Source organism: Pteropus vampyrus, unplaced genomic scaffold (genome assembly GCF_000151845.1).
Source record: "Pteropus vampyrus isolate Shadow unplaced genomic scaffold, Pvam_2.0 Scaffold152, whole genome shotgun sequence".
Taxonomy (NCBI): domain Eukaryota; kingdom Metazoa; phylum Chordata; class Mammalia; order Chiroptera; family Pteropodidae; genus Pteropus; species Pteropus vampyrus.
The window spans coordinates 61,917-81,730 of NW_011888933.1; the positions used below are offsets into that span (position 1 = coordinate 61,917).

General features: G+C 33.3%; 1 protein-coding gene across 9 annotated transcripts in view; it reads left to right on the top strand.

Moving 5' to 3' along the window:
* The window catches only part of KANSL1L (KAT8 regulatory NSL complex subunit 1 like), a 101,434-nt gene that overhangs the window by 51,862 nt on the left and 29,758 nt on the right, over nt 1-19,814 (top strand). For all 9 annotated transcript variants that reach the window (XM_011369617.2, XM_011369622.2, XM_011369623.2 and 6 more), the window contains one exon: nt 11,303-11,507. In XM_011369617.2, the coding sequence (XP_011367919.1) occupies nt 11,303-11,507 (205 nt within the window). The remainder of the gene's footprint in view (nt 1-11,302; nt 11,508-19,814) is intronic.

Sequence of the window (19,814 nt, forward strand, 5' to 3'; positions counted from 1 at the left end):
ATATTTCAGACTCAAAGCTTTTCAAGAGTAAGGGCTTGTCTATTTACTATCAGACTTGACACTTAACCACAAAGCACCTGCTGAAGGTGTCCCTATTAAGCATATAAATAGTATTCATTCTATGTATTTAAGTAAATGTAAAGGTAAAAAAAAAAATTCATCATTTGAATAAGAATTTAAAAAATTCTGGTATGTGAACATAAAATTTACCATTTTAACCATTTTTAAGTACAGTGGCATTAAGTACACTTACGTTGTTGTGCAACAATCACCATCATTCATCTTCAGAAATGTTTTCATTTTTCTAAACTGAAACTCCCATTAAGAAATAATTCTCCATTCTTCCTTCTTCCTAGTCCTTGGCAATCACTATTCTACTTTGTGTCTCTTTGAATTTGACTACTCTAGGTACTTCATGTATGTGAAATCATACAGTATTTGTCCTTTTGCTACTGGCTTATTTCACATCGTGTAATGTGAAGCTTCATGCATATTGTAGCATGTGTCAATATTCCTTTCCATTTTCAGGTTGAATAATATTCTATTTTATGTATAGACCACATTTTGTTCAATCATTGATCCTTGGAAGAACATCTGGGTTGCTTCTACCTTTTGGCTATTGTGCATAATGCTGCTATGAACATGGGTATACAAATATCTGTTGAGTCTCTGCTTTTCATTTTTTGGATATGTACCCAGAAGTGGAATTGCTAAGTTGAATATCTTATTGTGTATTTTGAAAATGAGAAATTAGCGAATGTTGTTAATGATACTTCCAAGCCAAAAGCTGAGAAAAAATAAGAATCCAGAAAAGTAAGCACAACACAGTGATCTCCTTTTGTCTAAGGCCAAATTCTAATGAAATTAAATCAAGGTTTTGATAGCTTCGTGAGGAAGAGAGAAATCAAAGCCAAATCCAGAAAAATCAAGTGAAGTTTTAATAGTTTGTGGAGGGAGATAAAGGGAAAGCCCAGGGCCATGCCTATAGTTGGTGGAGAGATGAAATGAAATCCTCTCCATATTTAGCTGGGACCATCCTCCTCCAAGGGCTATAACCTTCTAGTAAATGTAAATCAGAAGGAAAATTGTTTCTCCTTCCCCACCCCTAGGGCACCATTGAATTTGCCTTGGTGCTGAGGCAGAGCAGAAGATAAAAAGAAAAAAAGCAAACGTATCTTTAAGATGGTCTGACCATGGTGGGGAGTTTCACATGGATTTTCAGTCCAAATTTGCATCAGTGAGTCATTCCAAGAATCCCTAGTTTAAAACAAAGATAATTAAATCTCAACACGTTACCTTAAACTGCGGTGATAAAGACTTATCCAGTTGTTGATTTTATTACCCTTGCCCCTTCTTTTATCTGTCAAATCTGTCTTAATCTGGGATGTCTGTTCTGTCTTTTCTAATGAAAATGTTCATATATACTTGTGAAAAGCAAATGGAGAATGGCTAAAGAAAAGGACCAGTAGCTATAGTGTATTTTTAACTGTCCTCTAGGACCCGAAAAGTACTCATTCAGTTATGAGTTTTGAGATACATACATACCAGCTGAAATGTATAAATTAGTACAAATGTCAGACCTAATAATAACAGTGCAGTAAAAAGAAGTTGCAGAATATAGATACAGGCAAAAAGTATATTTAACAGTAACAGGAAACTTGGTAATTTGCTATGATAAATAATATATATTTGCTTTATATGTTCTTAAAGGTCATGGTATCCAAATATTTATAGGCCTCTTCGTTCCAAAAATTTTATAAAATCCTAACCAACATTTGACAGTCATTCAGTCTCTACTGTAACCAATTTCTATAATCATAATTATATCTTAAAAAGTATATGCTGGGTCTATTAAAATATAGTTTACCGCTCAGCAGATCATTAACTAAGAGTTAAATGTATGTCTTAGAGTAAACATACCAGATACTGGGAGACAGTATATGGTTGTATGAGGGAAAAAGTATATGTTAAAACTTTTAAAACTTTAAAATAAACCAGTTAGGAAGATTTAAATAAAATTTACTACACGTTGCCTTTCTTGGATGATACTGAACTTAATTCATTTTGTTTTTGTTAACTCAGGTTCATCACTATGACCGTATCCTCAGGGGCTATTAAAATTAGTAGTTGTATAACTGTAAAAGAATTCACTTTATAGTTCACAAATACCTGAGTGACTTCAGTTTGCCAGGCATTGGATTGGGCACAGGGGCTATACAGTGTGGAACAAAAACAGAAGGCATCTTTGTCCTTGTGGTATAGCATCTAGTTGGGAAAATGACATCAATGGAATAATTACACAAATAAATGTAGTTTTAAACTGTGATCAAGTGCTTTGAAGAAGTTGTATTTTTAAGAATATCACTTGGAATCAGACAGATCTGAAGTCAGTCCCAACTCTGCCACTTGGTAGCATTGTGATTAGGCAGCTTTCTGAATCACAAGAGTCAGCTTCCTGGATGGAAACATAAGCTCCATAAGAATAAGAAGTTTTAAATATTCTGCCTTATTGACTACATTTTGATAATCATCTAGATTGGTGACAGTCACATCATGGGTACATAAGTATTTGTTGAATGAATGAAATATCTTTCAGTATTTCTTGCAAGTAATCAGCATTCCATTAAAAATTTTTTGTTGTTGTTCTTATTTGTTTCTTCTCCCTCATAGTCACATTGATATTTTAGTTGTTGCTCTCCTGGCCGTTTCTTGAAGTTGTGCTTCCACTTATCTAAATTAACTCTGGACTAGAAAGTCAGAAAATTAAAAGCGATATACGTATCTGTACTGTAGTAAGAGACATTGTCTAGTAAGAGAGGCGGCCTCTTAACAGCAACAGGAGGGAGCTTTTGTGCATATACATACTGAGACTTTTCTTTGGTTATTTAAAAGGCTTTTGCCATGTCTGCTGTATTTTGTATACTTGGCATTGCCAGATAAATAATCTCATAAGTGAAGTGTTCCAGTTCTTCTAATAAAGCATGTGTTCTAGCTTTGTGTCACATTGTATTATAATTTTTGTATATAAGTAGGTTAGAGTAAATTTAAATTTTTAATTTTTAAAGTTTGGTCATCCATTCTGTATATTTATTTTTTAGTGAATCACATAGAACTTACTGTTTAGTATAATTTTTAAAAAGAATTTAAGGTCAGTGTTTAAATATCTTAATGATTTTTTCTCACAATGTCTAAAGTGAATTCACTTGGTTAATTATTTTCCAGGGCATTTGCTTGCCCACTTGTTATTCATTGATTCCCAACCTCCATCTCTTATTTAGCGGCATTATTTAGTGGCATTATCTCCTAAAAGTCAGAAGTGGTTTGTTTTAGCTTTATTAATCTTGGCAGCAGGGTCTAAAATGAGTCACCAGGACTGAGCAACTGAATAAACTGAATCTTCAAACAAATGAAGCATTATGTTTTATCATGATAGAGATAGTAATTGGTTTTTAGATCTCATACTTTAAAATGAAGATAAAATGTTGTAAATGGATCCTTATTTACCCCATGGGGTATTATCTCTGAGAAAGTAAATGTGTACTTGAAATAAAATAAGATTTTTATTGTTGTTGTTGTTTGTTTTACTTTAATGAGTCCCAGAATATGATATGAAATTAAATTCCAGTGAATCATTGCCATGCTATTTATTTCCACTAATGGTAATTATCTCATGAAATGCAGCTATTCTTTTAATTGGGTATCCTAACTGAAAAACTGCAGTTGAACTGGCAAACTGATCACAAATAAAGTAATTCTTTTACCTTCATTATATTTTCAATAGTCACTTCTCAGTTATGAGAAAACATTATTTGTTAGCAGCATATTCCAGGCTGGAGTTTTTAACATAATTTAGGTTCCTATGAATGACATTAGTTATTAATGACATCAATAAGGAAATAAAACTTCCTCTACTGTGTTTTTAAATTAATGCCAGTAGGAATTATTTTCTTTGTAAAAATCTTGCTTTTCCCTTTTTACCTCCGTTAACATAAGTCAAAAACCTAATGTTTTAAGGAACATTTAAACGTTATATAACCACTGGTTGGAATATCATGTAACTATTAAAAAATTATGTGTATAGAAAGTATGCAATCCTGTGAACATGCTTATTTTGGAATGTTAAGGGAAAAAAATCAAGATAACAAAATCATTATACAGTATGATTTCATAGAAAAAAGTCTCGAAGGACATAAATCAAAATTTTAATGGAAGGCATAATTGTGTTTAGATAATGGGATTTTAAAAATATTATAGCTTTTATTTTTTTCAACTTTTATTTCCAAATTTTTCTTTAAAACCAAAAATAGAGATTAGTAAAATAAAAAGTCTCCATTTCAAACTGTCTATATCTCGTATGTCAGAAAAACAGTTTAGAGATTATATTGAAGAATCTGAACTATATCTCTCAAACTATATATTAGCTAGAAATGTTTGACAAACCTTATGTCTCAATTCTTAGAAAAATAAAACTATCAACTTGGCTTCTTAGTCTCTTTGTTCTTATGCTTTAAAAAGTCTATTTGAAGTTAAGAGCCAGAAATGGGAATGGCAGCACTGCTATAGTGGGTTTCTTTTTCTCTCTTTTATTGTGGAAAACTTTGGCATGTAGAAAGCACAGAAAAATGAATCCACATATTCCCAGCTTTAACAGTTCTCAAGGTATTGCCAACTCATTTCAGCTATTTCCCTTCTTGACACATTTTTTTCCTTATGGACTTCTTAAAAGCAAATTTGTTTGGCTGTTATTTTAATATATATTTCTTCAAAAGCTTTTTTTTAACCCATCATGTTATCATCTGCTTATTATTCTTATTCGCCATAATTTGTTACTATCCTGAAATTTTCATGCACCAAGAACCTCTATCCATTTTCAAATTTCCCTAGTTGTTTCAAAATCATCTTTTTTATGGTTAATTTGTTAGATTCAGAATCTAAACAAAGCTCATATAACATTGGGTTATTATATCTTCTAAGTATTTTATTCTCAAATACCCATTTAAAAATTTTAAGAAGTCCCTAATGAAAAAAAAAGACTAATTTTTAGATGACTTTGTTTTCTTCTTGTAAAAATAATATAAGCTCACTGTAGGAAAACTGGAAAATTCACAAAATACTAAGAAAACAGTGGAAATCACTTATATTGGTCAGAGTGTATTTCCTTCCTATCATTTTTATACATTATTTTCATAGTTGGGATCTATTGGAAGCACTTTTATACCTTATTTAATAATGTTATATCTGAAACTTTTTATACTTAAAATATTTTTCCATTTTAATGGCTGCATTAAGACATATCTTAATATTTTAGAATATGTATTTACCTTAATTTTTTTTTTTTTTTAGAGAGACCACATTTTATTTAGAATGTGTACTTCATCACATTTTCTTATTGCTAGAGTTGAAGAGACTTGTGTTTTTGGGTAAGGGGTATAGTTCCTCCACTTAGTGCTCAGGGTAGGTAGGCACTGTTTTCTCTATACCAGATAATGCCTGGATGTTGATCTATTGGTCATTTGAGAGGTGTTTAGTTTTGTCATTTGGAGGATAGATAATGCCCCTAGTGGGCCATTTTAGTAAGTTTACATAATTCCAGTTTTATAAAATTTTTTAAAAATTGGTTACTGTCATCTTAAGTGCCATTGAGTTATCTGAGTGTGTGATGCATTCATTTTCCAAACTATCTCAAGGGAAGAAAGATAGTAAATTCAACCATTAGCAGGACTTCGAGCATCAGGAAAAGTTTGGAAAAGGTGGCTGCCTACTTGCGTTGCTATCAGTTGAATTCATCAAAGAACTCCCATTGGTGAAAAGAAGAGACTTAAAATAGAGATTACGAATCATAGAAAAACAATGATTCTTAGGTGTGTATTTTTATGGATATATTAGTTTCCTAGTGTTGTTTTAACAAATCACCACTAACTAAGCGGCTTAAAATAACAGATACTCTATCTCAATTCTGGAGGCTAGAAGTTCAAAATCAAGGTGTCAGGCAGGGCCATGCTTTCGCTGAAGGTTCTAGGGAAGAAGGCTGCTTTGCTTTTCCTGGTTTCCGGTGGCTGCTGGCAGTCCTCCATGTCCTTCGGTTTTTAAACCCTCTCTCCAGTCCCTGCCTCTGTCTTCACATGACGTTCTTCCTTGAGTGGGTCTCCTTTTTGTCTCTGTATCTCTTGTAAGGACATCAGTGATTAGATTTAGGGCATACCCTAATCAGTATGACCTCATCTTACCTAATTATATCTGCAACTACTGTATTTCCAAATAAGATCATATTTTGAGGTTCCTGGTGCATGAAAGTTTTGTGAGGCCACTGTTCAAAGTAGTATTGTGGATGTGGATATTTGTGTATATGAGTCTATGGGGAACTGAAGGGTAGGATATTATAATCTCTGAGAAAGCACATTCTAATTCTTTTCTCCATTATTGATTTCTCCTTTTTCTTAGCTGTGTTTAAATATAAGAATAGATGAAAATGGGGCAAATGTTAAACCACTAGCCTACAATAGTATTTTAAAATTCTGTGTCGAATAGTTAGTCTCTGCTATTCCTTGAGAATAAAAGACAAAAATAACTTAATGAAATCATTTCTATGCTTTTATGATTCTAACATCCTAAATTTAAAACCAGGTCCAAAAGTTCTTTATTTACTAAAAGTATTTGAGTAGAGCATTATAATATTTATTTCAGTTCTTCTGAAAATACAATTTGGCTTAGGCAAAGGCTATTAAATACTTAAATAATTTACTATGAAAATTTTTCAACTATCTTTCACTGTATTTAAAAGAAAAAGATTGAAATTAGACTGTTCTTCCACATCCATCCACCATTACTACCACTACCAAAATGACACCAAGAAGTTAGTTAATATTTATCCCTACATACATAACTAATATCTTTTATTAATTATGTCATAAGTACATAATATTTGCAAAAGTTGATTTGGGTAGTGATTTATAATAAATTATCAGGTTGGAAGATTAGTTGACTCATTTCTAGGCGTTTGGTTCTCATAATCAGAGTATAGGAATACATGGTTTAAAAAATTCACTTGAAGTTTTTCACTTACATTCTATAAAAGCAAATTGAATGCCTATCGTTATCATTGATAAATATCTAAACTGCTAAGATGTTCTAGGATTGTAATAGAAAATCAGTGATTTCAGGGAGTTATTAAATAACTACTAGAGAAATTAAACAATGTACCTTTATTTTTGGTTTCTTATGACTATGTAAAACATTCTCAAATTACTTGTTTTCTCCACAGCAAATAGAATATTTGATAGCTGGCAGAAATAGATATGATTTTAAATCAATGATAGTGCTATGGAAAAACCAGATCTTATGTTTATTAGTAAATGCTGATTATTTTCTTAGCTAAAGCTCTCAGTCATTTTTGACTTTTTAGATTAGAATATTTTTTTAGATGATTTATGCCTTCTCTTTTACAAATCAAAACATCTTGTACCTCTCATCTGCTCATTCTTATCAATTTATCATGGACATACTTGATTATAAGGTAAGATAAAATAAGACACATCATATCTTACTATCTAAAACTTATAAACCAAAGAGAGATTTAAAATGAAACTCAAAGCAGTGTAAATATGTATCTTAATAAAATATCAGGAACTTCTGAAACAAGTGTAAACAAAACAGACAGTCTCTGTGCTACTTACAATCTAGAAAGGATGACCAGCTTTAATCAGATAATCATACGAATAAATGTAAAATTATCACCATGAACAATGTTATAAAGGAAAGGTGAACAGCGCTATCAGAGCCCATAAGGGAATTTGGCATAGTCTTTGGAGAGACAATGCAAGGGCTCAGGGCTTTCCTGAGGAATTTGCATTTGCAACGAGAGCCAAGTGATTATTGGAAATTACGTAGGTGAAGGAGGATGTGAGAAAATTCCAGGAAAAGAAATAACATGTATTTTAGAGTGAGTTATTTGAAATGAAGAGAGGTAGCACGGTTGCAACACAGGGAACAAGAGGGAGTGTCCTACAAAATGAGACAGGAGAGTGATGGCAGGGGCCAGACCGATCAGAGCCTTTTACATTAAGAATTTAAGTCTTTTTCTCAAGAGGAATGGGAAGGCTTTGAGAGAGTTTAAGCAGTGTGGGGATGGGAGGAAAGGATATAACAGGATTAGATGTTTTCCCAAAAGATTAGTATAGAAGGGACTGGAGGGGATGGGGAATATGGATGAGGGGAGACCAGTTATAAAGCTATTAGAGTAATCCTGGCACAAAATAGCTTGCACTTGGAGAAAGGTATAAGTCTAAACACCAACCCTCGCTGTTCCCTCCTCAATTATATAATTTATTTTAAAGCCAGATTATGCTATCTGCCTATAACAAAGGATTTTGGCTATTCTTTGGAGGATTTTTATTGTCTCTGAGCAAAAGCTTCCAGTTAGAAATATAAAGAAGTGCAATTTGTTGCCTCCCCTGGTACTATCCCACTTGTAAGCTTGCTATTTCAAAAGTCCAAAGATAATTATATAGTGATATGTATTGATAATTGTCAATAATTATAATATGACAGTACTTGACAGTAGCCCATTGCATGAGTTTCTGGAGTTTCCCAGGTGTACCTAAAACTCAGTGGGAATACTAAGACATATCTCTTATTGAAATGTTTTTTTCTTCTTCACCTCTTACTCCCCCCCCGCTATTATTATGACTTTTTTTTTAAAGAATGTCTTGTGATGATAGTGGCTTATATTGCTTTACTAATGACATCTTTGTCTTAAGTTCATCTTTTACTTAATACTTAATACTCTAGATATTCTATCATTATCTTCTGAGGAAACATAATTTTCTTATTCTGCTTTTTAATGAGGTTCCTCGATTGACCATCTCTTTAGTATAAAACATTGCAAAATAAGTGAATTTATCTGTCATTTAAGATTAATTCTTTACAACCTCATTATAGTTTATGCACCAAATTAACTTTGATGAAAACAATGTGCTTTATACATTGATTAGTAGCAACATAAACAGATCCACATCTTTCAATTTCAGTAAATTCCCCCATTTATTTGAGAAGGATAACTTTTGATGACACTTTGCAAAGATTCTTAGTCAGAAAGTATTAGTAGTCATCTAAGGATGCATTGTTTGCGGCGGGAAACAAAGAGTAAAACTAAACTTTTTTTCTTATGATAATATCAGCCACCTTAGAAACTTGAAAATACAACATTTAGTGATATAAATCAGTGGTCCCCAACCTTTTTGGCACCAGGGACCGGTGCTCCTTTGAGAATCTAATGCCTGATGGGTCTGAGGTGGGGCTGAAGCTGTGATGCTAGGTCTGGGGAGCTGCTGCAGATAGAGATAAAGCTTTGCTCCCTGCCTGCAGCTCACCTCCTGCTGTGCGGCCTGGTTCCTAACTGCCCACTGACTGGGGGTTAGGGACCTCTTGACATAAAGGGCAAGCTTTTCTTTAAACTAGCCTATGAGCCTCTAGCCAGTTCAAAAGCTGTGCACTGTTATTCAATAAGGAAATGGTGGCTCATGTTCTTTAGGACTAAGCCTCCTAAGAGGAGGGGGGTAATTAAGAGCTCATTAACAATTAAAGAGTTGTAAATAGAAGTTAGTCATCTGTGCCTCAGGCTGCTAGAATGAGAGCTCTTCATTTTCCCTAGACACTACCCAAGCAAAACCTTACTTTTAAAGAGCAATGTAATCTGCCTAAAGGTATTTCTAAGTTGCTGGATGAAGAATCTTAGTGCTAAATTTACTCCTACATTCCTGGATTCTAGCTCTCTGACTTCATCACCTCTGATACCAACTACTTACTGACACCTGTCTTCTTCCTGACCTTGACTCGCTTCGGTGCCAGCTACCCGACCTGTTCAGTGCCTAACTTGATATTCACTATCATCTATGCCTTCTGCTCACCTTTGACATGATAGCCCAGCTCCATGGATGGTTTCTCAAGAGCAAACTGTTACTTAGCACCAATGCACTTAGTTTTCTGTAGTAATACATATGATATGTCACAGAAAGTAGTATCAGGATATGAATTGGATCTGTTAATTTGAGAGTAGTATTAAACCTTTCTCAGATAGAAGATATGTAGAACGTTTATTAACTGAGACAAAACATTCTTGACTAAAGTTCTCTGCAACTAAAGTTAATATTTTTACAGTGAAATAGTTATCATCAGCTCTTTTCCCTATATTGGTCTGGCCAATAGTATATACTCCGTCATGTATTTGTTGAATATATATGGTAGTCACTGAATTCATATTTAATTATTCTCTTTCATTTTGGCAACATAAGTCATTCAGGTACCTTTAGTTTTGGTTTCTTATTACTGTGTAAAACATTCTTGAATTACTTGTTTTGTCCACAAGCAAACAGAATATTTTATAGCAGCCATAAATAAATATGATTTAAAACCAATGACAGTGCTATAAAAAAAAGTCTTATGTTTACTATTAAATGCTGATTCTACTTGAAACAGATAGCACATTTATAACTTATGTTGATTAGAATTTTTATATCACATATAGGAGATTAACTTGTTGATTTTAGAATACTACATTGACTAGCTTCTGTCTATGTAAATAAGGTTGAAATTGGTATGTTATAGTGCCTAAGAAGCTTAATTATTTTGTATATAATAAACTGGTATAAAGAAAGTTAAATTTATGCAGCCATGAGCATTAACTTCCTCCTGATGTTCTGATGTTTTGACACTTAAATATAATGTTTAAGACTGATTATAAAGTTAATATGCTTTTTTTCACATGTTGTTTGTGTGATCTGTTTATCATTGTGACTTCTATATCATTAGAAGTTAAAAAAATTCCTCAATATAGCAGGACTGCATTTTTGTTTCAGAATCCACTGCAATGTTATGTAGTGCTTATTTAAGAGCAGCTAAAAATGATGTAGCGATAAGACTCCAGCCCTTTTTAAATCTACACTCCTATGAAATCTCACCACATACAAAAATAATTTGATGTAAATATTTGCAACACTGTGTAATATTCACAAATTATGGATTTACAATGAACATTTACATTGTACTAGTGAACTCATGAGCATTTCTAACCAATGGGATATTTGTTTTGCAGGAGAAAATAGAAGTAAAAACTGTTTTCACAACTTGAATATGTAATTCCTCATTAAGATTGATTCTTTCACCAACTGTTACCACAAAGTTAGCTAAAATTAATATTCTTCTATCATAATAGATCAAGACAATTTACATTTAGTTTTCTTTGTCTTTTTTGTTTGTTTGTTTTGTTTTATTCCTTCCACTCCCCAATTATTTCATGGCATTTCAGTGCATCAGAGAATTTAGATGAGCTCTCTTCCTCCGGTAGCTGGTTACTTAACCAGAAGCACAGTAAGAAAAGGAGAAAAGACAGGACAAGATTGAAATCTCCATCCTTGACTATCATGAGTACAGCGGCTCGAACAAGGCCACTTCAGAGTTTCCACAAACGAAAACTCTACAGATTGAGCCCTACTTTTTATTGGACTCCAAAGGTAAGGTTGCCTTTGGGAAAACATGAACAAAGGTTTTACTGACTATATATTTCATAAAGATATGGAATGTACACCATTATTCAGAACAATTACATCTAGAAAGTTTTAAATGTATAGTTTATAAATGACTGATAGGTATTGACAGTATATTAATAGGATTTAACAAATTTTTAAACGTAGCAGTGTATTCTGAAATTTCTCCTATCTCCAATTTTTTAATCCACTATTATGCTTAAACTAATTTAAAGGAAAATAACATATCAAGGTGATTTTTAAAATTTTACTGGTAAGAGTAATAATAAGGAAAACATAACTTTACCTCATTTGTTTTTTGCTTAGTAAAGAAAATATCTGCACAGCTGCAGTTATTTGGGAAGAAATGACATTGCTTTCCTTTTTAGATTTGGTATTTTTTAAACCTGGTGAGTGTTCCATTTCCTTTTTCTAGAATATAAGCAATGCAATTTAAGATGTCAATGCTTACACATTTTACAAATTAAATAAACTTCACTAAATGCATTGATTTGGAAAAGCATATTTTTCATTTGTTAGCAAAATGTTAGGCATACATCTTTGAATGCATATCAAACTATGATGAAGGACAAAATAAGTTACCTCTAGTTCTTGTTGTATGACATGCTTTTTTCCTATTATATTTTTAAATAATATGACAAGGAAAAATTCTTGATACTGTCATTTAGTATTACTTCTGATTAGTACTACATTAAGTAATTTAAAATATATTTTTATAAAAATCAAGATGCTTTGTTTCAATTTTAAACCAATTTTAAGTATGATTTTATAGAATCCAATTATAAATAGGAGTGTGGATTTCTGACAAATTAGTTTTTATTAATAGATTGATTTTTACCATTTCGTAGTTCACATATTATTATGTGAAATAATATGTGAAATATTTTTTGTAATTAAGTATCATTTCATAATTTTTAGAAATTTCACATAATCAACCCAGTGGGAAAATATTTTCATTTAAAGTTTTTATATATGAAGTCATACTTAATTATTTTTATTTAAAGTTGCCACAAGCAATAAATAATATTTTAAATTGATTTTATAATTTCATAGTTATAAATAAAATTGTCTATGTAAAATATTTTACATATAAATATGCAATAATATACTGACTGGAAGGAATCTGCTTGAAAAATTTAGGGAGTTTGCTAGATGTTACTAAAATATAAATATATATACATATTCATATGTATATATATGCCTTCATAATGTAAAAATTGGCCAAGAAAGGTGTGAACAAATTTAAAACTTGTAGAAAATGAAGAAACAAGTGTAAGATTATTACTAGTACACCATATAATTTTTCATATTCCAGTCACAGTCTAAGCATTTTCAGTACATTATTTTATTTAACTTTAAACTTATAACTATGAGGTATTATTAATTACACCTTTAGATGCTGAAATTGAGGTTTAGAGAGATTAAGTAGCTTGCTCAAAGTCATACAGCAAGTAAGTAATAAGTCTAATTCCAAAGTCCATGTTCTTACCCATTATATTAATAACAATAAAAGTAAACCAAATCTTTTATGTGCTTGAAATCAGTAAAGACAATATATTTTTGGGTTGTCTTGTCTGGTTAGAGATATTACGAAATGTATTATAATAGATGGGATTTGAAAGATAAACAGAATTTTGAAAGGACATGGGGGAGATAAAGCATTTTAACTGAATAATTGGAACAAAGATTGAAAAAAAAAATGATGGAGAATAGCAAATGCTTCCACCCCCAATTATCTTTAAATTGCCAGGATAACAGTTGTTTACTTTTATAAGCTTAATAAATGTCATTTCTCTCAGGAACCCTTCCTTGACATCCCCACTATGGGGTATATATTGATATAGCATCCTATTATAATAACAATACATTATTTTATAATCGTTTATATTTCTGTCTTCTCATTACATTGTAAGGTTTTAGAGAACAGGGATGTATATTTCTGAATCTACAGGGCCTTGAACAGTAAGTGTCTAATAGTTTATGCTTAATAAATGTTTAATGTGTGAAAGAATTAATATAGTGGAACATAGGAAGATATTTAAAAGACAATGGAAAGTGAGAATTTATGAGCCTCTGTGTATGTGTGTGTTTCCTAAATTTGTCCTGTGAAAAAGTCTAGAACAGTAATGTCCAATAGAACTTTCTGTAATGATAGGAATGTTCTATAATTATCAAGCACATGAAATGTAGCTAGTGCAACTGAGGAACTTAATTTTAATTTATTTTATTTTTATTAATTTTAATTTAAATAGCCACAAGTGGGAAATGGCTACCAAATTGGATATGACAGGTCTAGATTCACACTTTTCCTAGTAGCTGTGAGTACGTCTGGCACTACAGAAAAGAACCAGAGATCTTTGGTGGAGAAATGGCTGATCTCTGGGGCTGGAGAAAAGAAGGGATAAGATGAGCCTGGAACATCTTAATGTTACCAGAAAGAAAGGAGGTGTTCAAAAAAAAAGAAAGAAAGGAGGTGTTCAAAAAAAAGAAAGAAAAATGAGGACATATCAAAAGGAGCTAGTTTGAAGAGGCCCCACTGATCAAATTTGGGGCTATTTGAGCATTGAAATAACTAAGGACAGTAATAAAGCATTGAAAACATAGGAAGTCATTAGTCCATGCTAATGAGAGAATGAGAGAGAGAAGGAAAAAGAGAAAGGGTAGACTTTTTCATACAATAGAATGCTGATTAATAAATGTGGAATGAGCAGTGAAATTAGAAAGTCATTGTAATAATCATAGTAAAGATTGATTGGGCAAGAATCATCAATGTGTGAAAAATCTGGGGTCAGTATTTATAATTTTGATGAGAACAGGATATTTGTATGGTCTTAAATATATGGTAGAGATCCAGACAATAACCTTGCCTGAGTAATCAGAACTAATGTAGCCTGTGAGAAGGATACAGTATCACTTTGTAGTTCTGGCTAGGGATACATAACTTGAATTTAATCATGAGGAAACATCAGACAAAGCCAAAATCAGAAAGATAATTATCAAAAAATGGCAACTGGGCTGTATTCTTTAAAAACAATGTTATGAAAGTCAAGAAAGGCTGAGGAATTGTTAAAGATAGAGAGACAAAAGATATATGATAACTAATTAATATATGATCTAAATCAGAATTCTTTTGGAGGGAAAAAAATTATTGGGACAATTGAGAAAACTGGACTATTGATGGTAGATTATATAAAAATATTTTACTAATGAAGAATTTCTTGAATGTGATAACTGTTTTGCAGTATGTAAGAAATATCCTTATTCTATAAAATACACATTAAAATATTAAGGGGTAAAGTGGCTAAGCCATTCATTTTGTGTAATAATTTAACCCCTGTGCATCTAGAATGGTACTAGCAATATAGCATTCTTGGCAGAATTGGGAAAATAATTTTTTAAATCATTTTCTATAGCACTTAACTCTAGTAGAGTACTAGAATATAAAAGCTTATTTAAGGGCAATTGAAAGAGGTGGGGGTCTTCTCTGCTAGGTAGCATGTAGTAAGTAGATAATTGGCTGATCATTATTCTCATTGTAACAACTACATGTATAAATTACAAAAAAAAATCATCATACTATTAAAGACATTAGTGGGACTTTCTATGAACCTTCAGAGAATTGAGGATGCAGGGCAAACTGCCACCCCAAAATATGGAGAGACAGGCAAATCCAGAGAGTCACAGCCAAGTTCTACTTACCTGGAGCAGAAGCCATAGGAACCATAAAGTAACTAGTAGGAAGACCTAAATGATAATTTTGATGAATTGCTTGAAGCTGAGTGTGGACTAGCTTGAGAGTGAAAAACTGGGAGCCACAGTCTTAGGAAGTCCCCATACTTTCATGGACTTTACTTCTAGGCAACTCACTAGATTCTCACAGTGAAGAGTCAAGAAGGAACCCTGGTGGCTCTGGCCTGGAAGAGGAAGGGTAACCTGTATGAAGTAAGCCCAGAGCATTGCCTATACCAAGGCTTACTCTTCAGGGGTAAAGACTTTACCAGAGCCTTATTCCACCTGGGAGAAGAGCAGTTCTCCCACTCCTGCCCCCTATAGCCTTTCGGTCTCACCTAAGATGGGATGGGTTGGAAAATAAGAAACACTTGTTAAGGTCATAATAGACCAAGAACACAGACCCACTAAAAGACTGAAATTTAATCATAAGATTACACTAGATTATGCTGCTATAGTAGATATGCTTCCTCTTCTCCACATTTTACCACTACACCAACAGGACTCCAGTACAATACCAGTGGGTTACAGCTGTAAGGCGTAGACTCTCTCTGAGGAGGAGTACTTAAGCCAGAAGTCAACAGGGGAGACAAAAACAAGGACACAGAATTTTGAGGCCTCTGGCACCTACAACTCTAGCAGACATTAAATATAGTCCAACTCTTAGCCAGATTAACATAACACCTCCCAATAAAGGTCTGTTTACTTCAGGTCCTATTACCTGATAAATCATGTCCAGCTTGCAACAGAAAATTACTAGGCATGCTAAGAAAAACACTCAAGAGACAAACCATCGGAACCAAATATGACAAAGATGTTACAAATGTCTTAAATAACTATGATTAATATTTTAAAGCCTTTGATGAATAAAGTACAAAACATACAAGAACACATGGGTAATATAAGCAGAGAAATGCAAATTCTTAGAGAAGAATCAAAAGTAAATGCTATGAATCAAAAACACTGTAACCTAAATGAAGCATGCCCCTCATGGGCTCATTAGTAGACTGGACATGGCTGAAGAAAGAATAGAATCAGCAAGCTTAGGCAGGTTAACAGAAACTTTACAAACTGAAACGCAAAGATAAAAAAAATGAATGAAAAAAAACCCAGCAGATCCAAGAATTTTGGGGCAATTTCAGATGATGTATCACAGGTGCAATTGAAATACTCGGAGTAATGAAAGAGAGAATGGAGCAGAAAAAATATTTGAAGTAATAGTACCTGAGAATTGTCTGAAGTTAATGACAAGACCAAGCCACATATCCAGGAAACTCAAGCAGAAGAACACCAAGCAGGATAAATATCAAAAAATAAACAACTAGGCATAACATATTCAAACTGCAGAAGACCAAAGACATAGAAAATTTTGCAAAAAGGCAGAGAAAACCATCTTTCTTTAGAAGAACAAGGATAAGAATTGCAGCTGACTTTCCATCAGAAATTATGCAGGCAAAACACTGTTTTGGGTTGAATTGTGTCCTGCAGAACTCATATGTTGAAGTCCTAACCCCTAGTACTTCAGAATGTGAGCCTATTTGGAAATAAGATTGTTGCAGATGTAAATTAGTTAAGGAGAGGTGATTAGGGTAGGCCCTACTTCAGTATTTCTGGTGTCCTTATAAAGGGAAATTTGGACACAGAAGCATGCACACAGGGCGAATGCCATATGAAGATGAAGACCGAGATCAGAGTTATTCTTCAAACCGATGAGCACCAGATTGGCTGCAAAAACCAGAAGCTAGGGGAGAGGCATGGAACAGATTCTTCTACCATCCTTAAAATAAACCAATCCTGCTGACACCTACATCTGACTTCTAGCCTCCAGAACTATGAAACAGTAAATTCTGTTGTTTAAACCATGCAGTTGTAGTACTTTGGGAGGGCAGACCCAGCAAACTAATATAGCGAACTTGTTTGGAAATATGATCTTTGTAGATATAATTAAGTTAAGGATCTTGAGATAAGGTCATTTTGGATTTGGGATGGGCCCTAAATGCTGTGACTGGTGTCCTTACAAAAGAAAGGAGAAAGAGATTTGAGGCACAGAGAGAGAAGAAGACTATGTGAGGATGGAGGCAGAGACTGGAAATACATTACCACAAGCCAAGGAATACTAGGTGCCATCAGAAGCTGAAATAGGCAAGGAACCATTCTTCCCTAGAGACTTCAAAGGGAGTGTGGTTCTGGCAACACCTCAGTTTTGGACTTGTGGCCTCCAGAACTGTGAGAAAATAAACTTATATGGTTTTAAGCCACCCAATTTGTGACAACTTGTTATAGCAGCTCTAGGAAACTAACATGTACAACGTACGAATTTGGTACCAGAAGTAGGGTGCTGCTTTAACAAATACCTAAAATTGTGGAAGTGGCTTTGGAATTGGGCAAAGGATAGAAGCTGGAAGAATTTTGAGGCATATGATTAAAAAAAAAAAAAACCTAGTCTATGATGAGAGCTCAGAAGGGAGTGAGGAGGATGGAAGACAAAGGTACTGTGTCATCTTAGAGAATACATGTGTTGTCATAAACCGAATGTTACTAGAAATATGAGCATTAAAAAGTGCTTCTGGTAAGATTTCTGAAGGAAATGTTACTAGAAACTGGAAGAAAGGTGGTCTTTGTTATAAAATAGTAGAAAATTTGGTTGAATAATATTCTATTGTTAAGTGGAAAATATAATTTGTAAGCATTGAACTCTTGGATATTTAGCTGAGGAAATTATCGAGCAAAGTGGAATTTGCACTCTGGTTTCTCCTTGCTGTTTATAGTAAAATATGAGAAGAAATAAATAAATCGAGGAAGGAATTGATAAGCAAGAAAGGAAACAGAACTTGATCATTTGGAAAAGTCTCATCCTGTTGCAAAAAATGAAGAGAATTCAAGGATATATAAAATTCAAGGACAAACTTTCCTGGATAGATTAGGCATGTGACTCTGGGGTCCAGCCATCCATCCTAGCAGAAGCCAGTAATAGAGATGGAGTTATCCAGAAAGATCAGGGGAGACCCACAAGGTTTTTTTTTAAATGTTAGGTCAACAGAAACACTACCAGCTTAGAATGAAAGGGACAGAGACTAGACAAAATGAATGAAGGTTGCTGGACCCCCAAAATTTCACAGGCAGGAAATAAACTGATAGAGATATCAGCTACAAACATGTACTACCCTTCAAGAAAAAGGATACCTACACAGTCAAAAATCCACATTAAACTTAAGTTGACCCTCTGCATACACGAATTTTCAACTGAGGACTGAAAATATAGTTGACCCTTGAACAACATAGGTTTGAACTGTGTGGGTCCACCTATACGTTGATTTTTTTTTTCAATAAATATGCAGTCGGCCCTCCATATCCCCTGGATCTTGCATCTGCAGATTTAACTAACCGTGGATTGAAAACACTATTTTCAGTCTGCAGCTGAGAGGGAAGTATTTAACCCCCTTCTCCCAATGACCCCATTACCTTATTAGGCTCAGGCTTAAAGACTTGAATTTCATCATCTTAACTGAGACTTTTTTGTGTGTGGCTTCTGTTCCATTGGATTGCGTGTCTATTTTTCTGCCAATACCATGCTGTTTTGATTATTGTCACATTGCAGTATAATTTGAAGTTAGGCAGTGTGATGCCTTTGGCCTTGTTCTTCTCAGGATTGCTTTGGCTATCTGGGGTCTTTTGTGATTCCGTATAAAACTGGTGATTTTGTTGTTGTTGTTGTTGTTCTATTTAAAAAATGCCATTGGGATTTTGATGGGGATTGCATTAAATCTATATATTGCTTTGGGTAATATGGCCATTTTAACTATGTTGATTCTTCCAATACATGAACACAGAATATCTTTCTATTTCTTTGTGTCTTCTGCAATTTCTTTTAAAAATGTCTTGTAGTTTTCAATGTATAGGTCCTTCACATACTTTGTTAACTTTATTCCAAGGTATTTTATTCTTTTTGTTGCAAATACAAAAGGAATTTTTTTTCATTTCTTTTTCTGAAATTTCATAGTCTATGGAACGCAATGCATTTTTGTACATTGATTTTTATATCCTTATAACTTTACTATATTTGTTTATTGTTTCTAATAGTTTTTTGGTGGAGTCTTTAGAATTTTCTATATAAAGAATATGTCTTCTGCAAAAAAGTGACAAATTGACTTCTTGATTCCCAGTTTGGATGTCTATTATTTCTTGCTCTTGTCTGATTGCTCTAAGCTAGGATTTCCAATACTATATTGAATGAGAGTGGTGAGAGTTTGCATCCTTGTCTTGTTCCTGATCTTAGAGAAAATGCTCTCAGTTTGTTTTTCTTCCCCATCTCTTTCATTGCCTCTTCCCTTTAGCAACCATTAGCTTGTTCTTTGTGACTGTGGGTATGGTTTTGTTTCGTTTATTCATTTGTTTCGTTTGTTTTTTTAGATCCTACACATAAGTGAAATAATACAGTATTTGTCTTGTTTTGTCTTATTCACTTAGCATAATACCCTCTTGGTTCATCTATGTTGTTGTAAATGGTAAGATTTCATTCTTTTTCATGGCTGAGTAATATTCCCT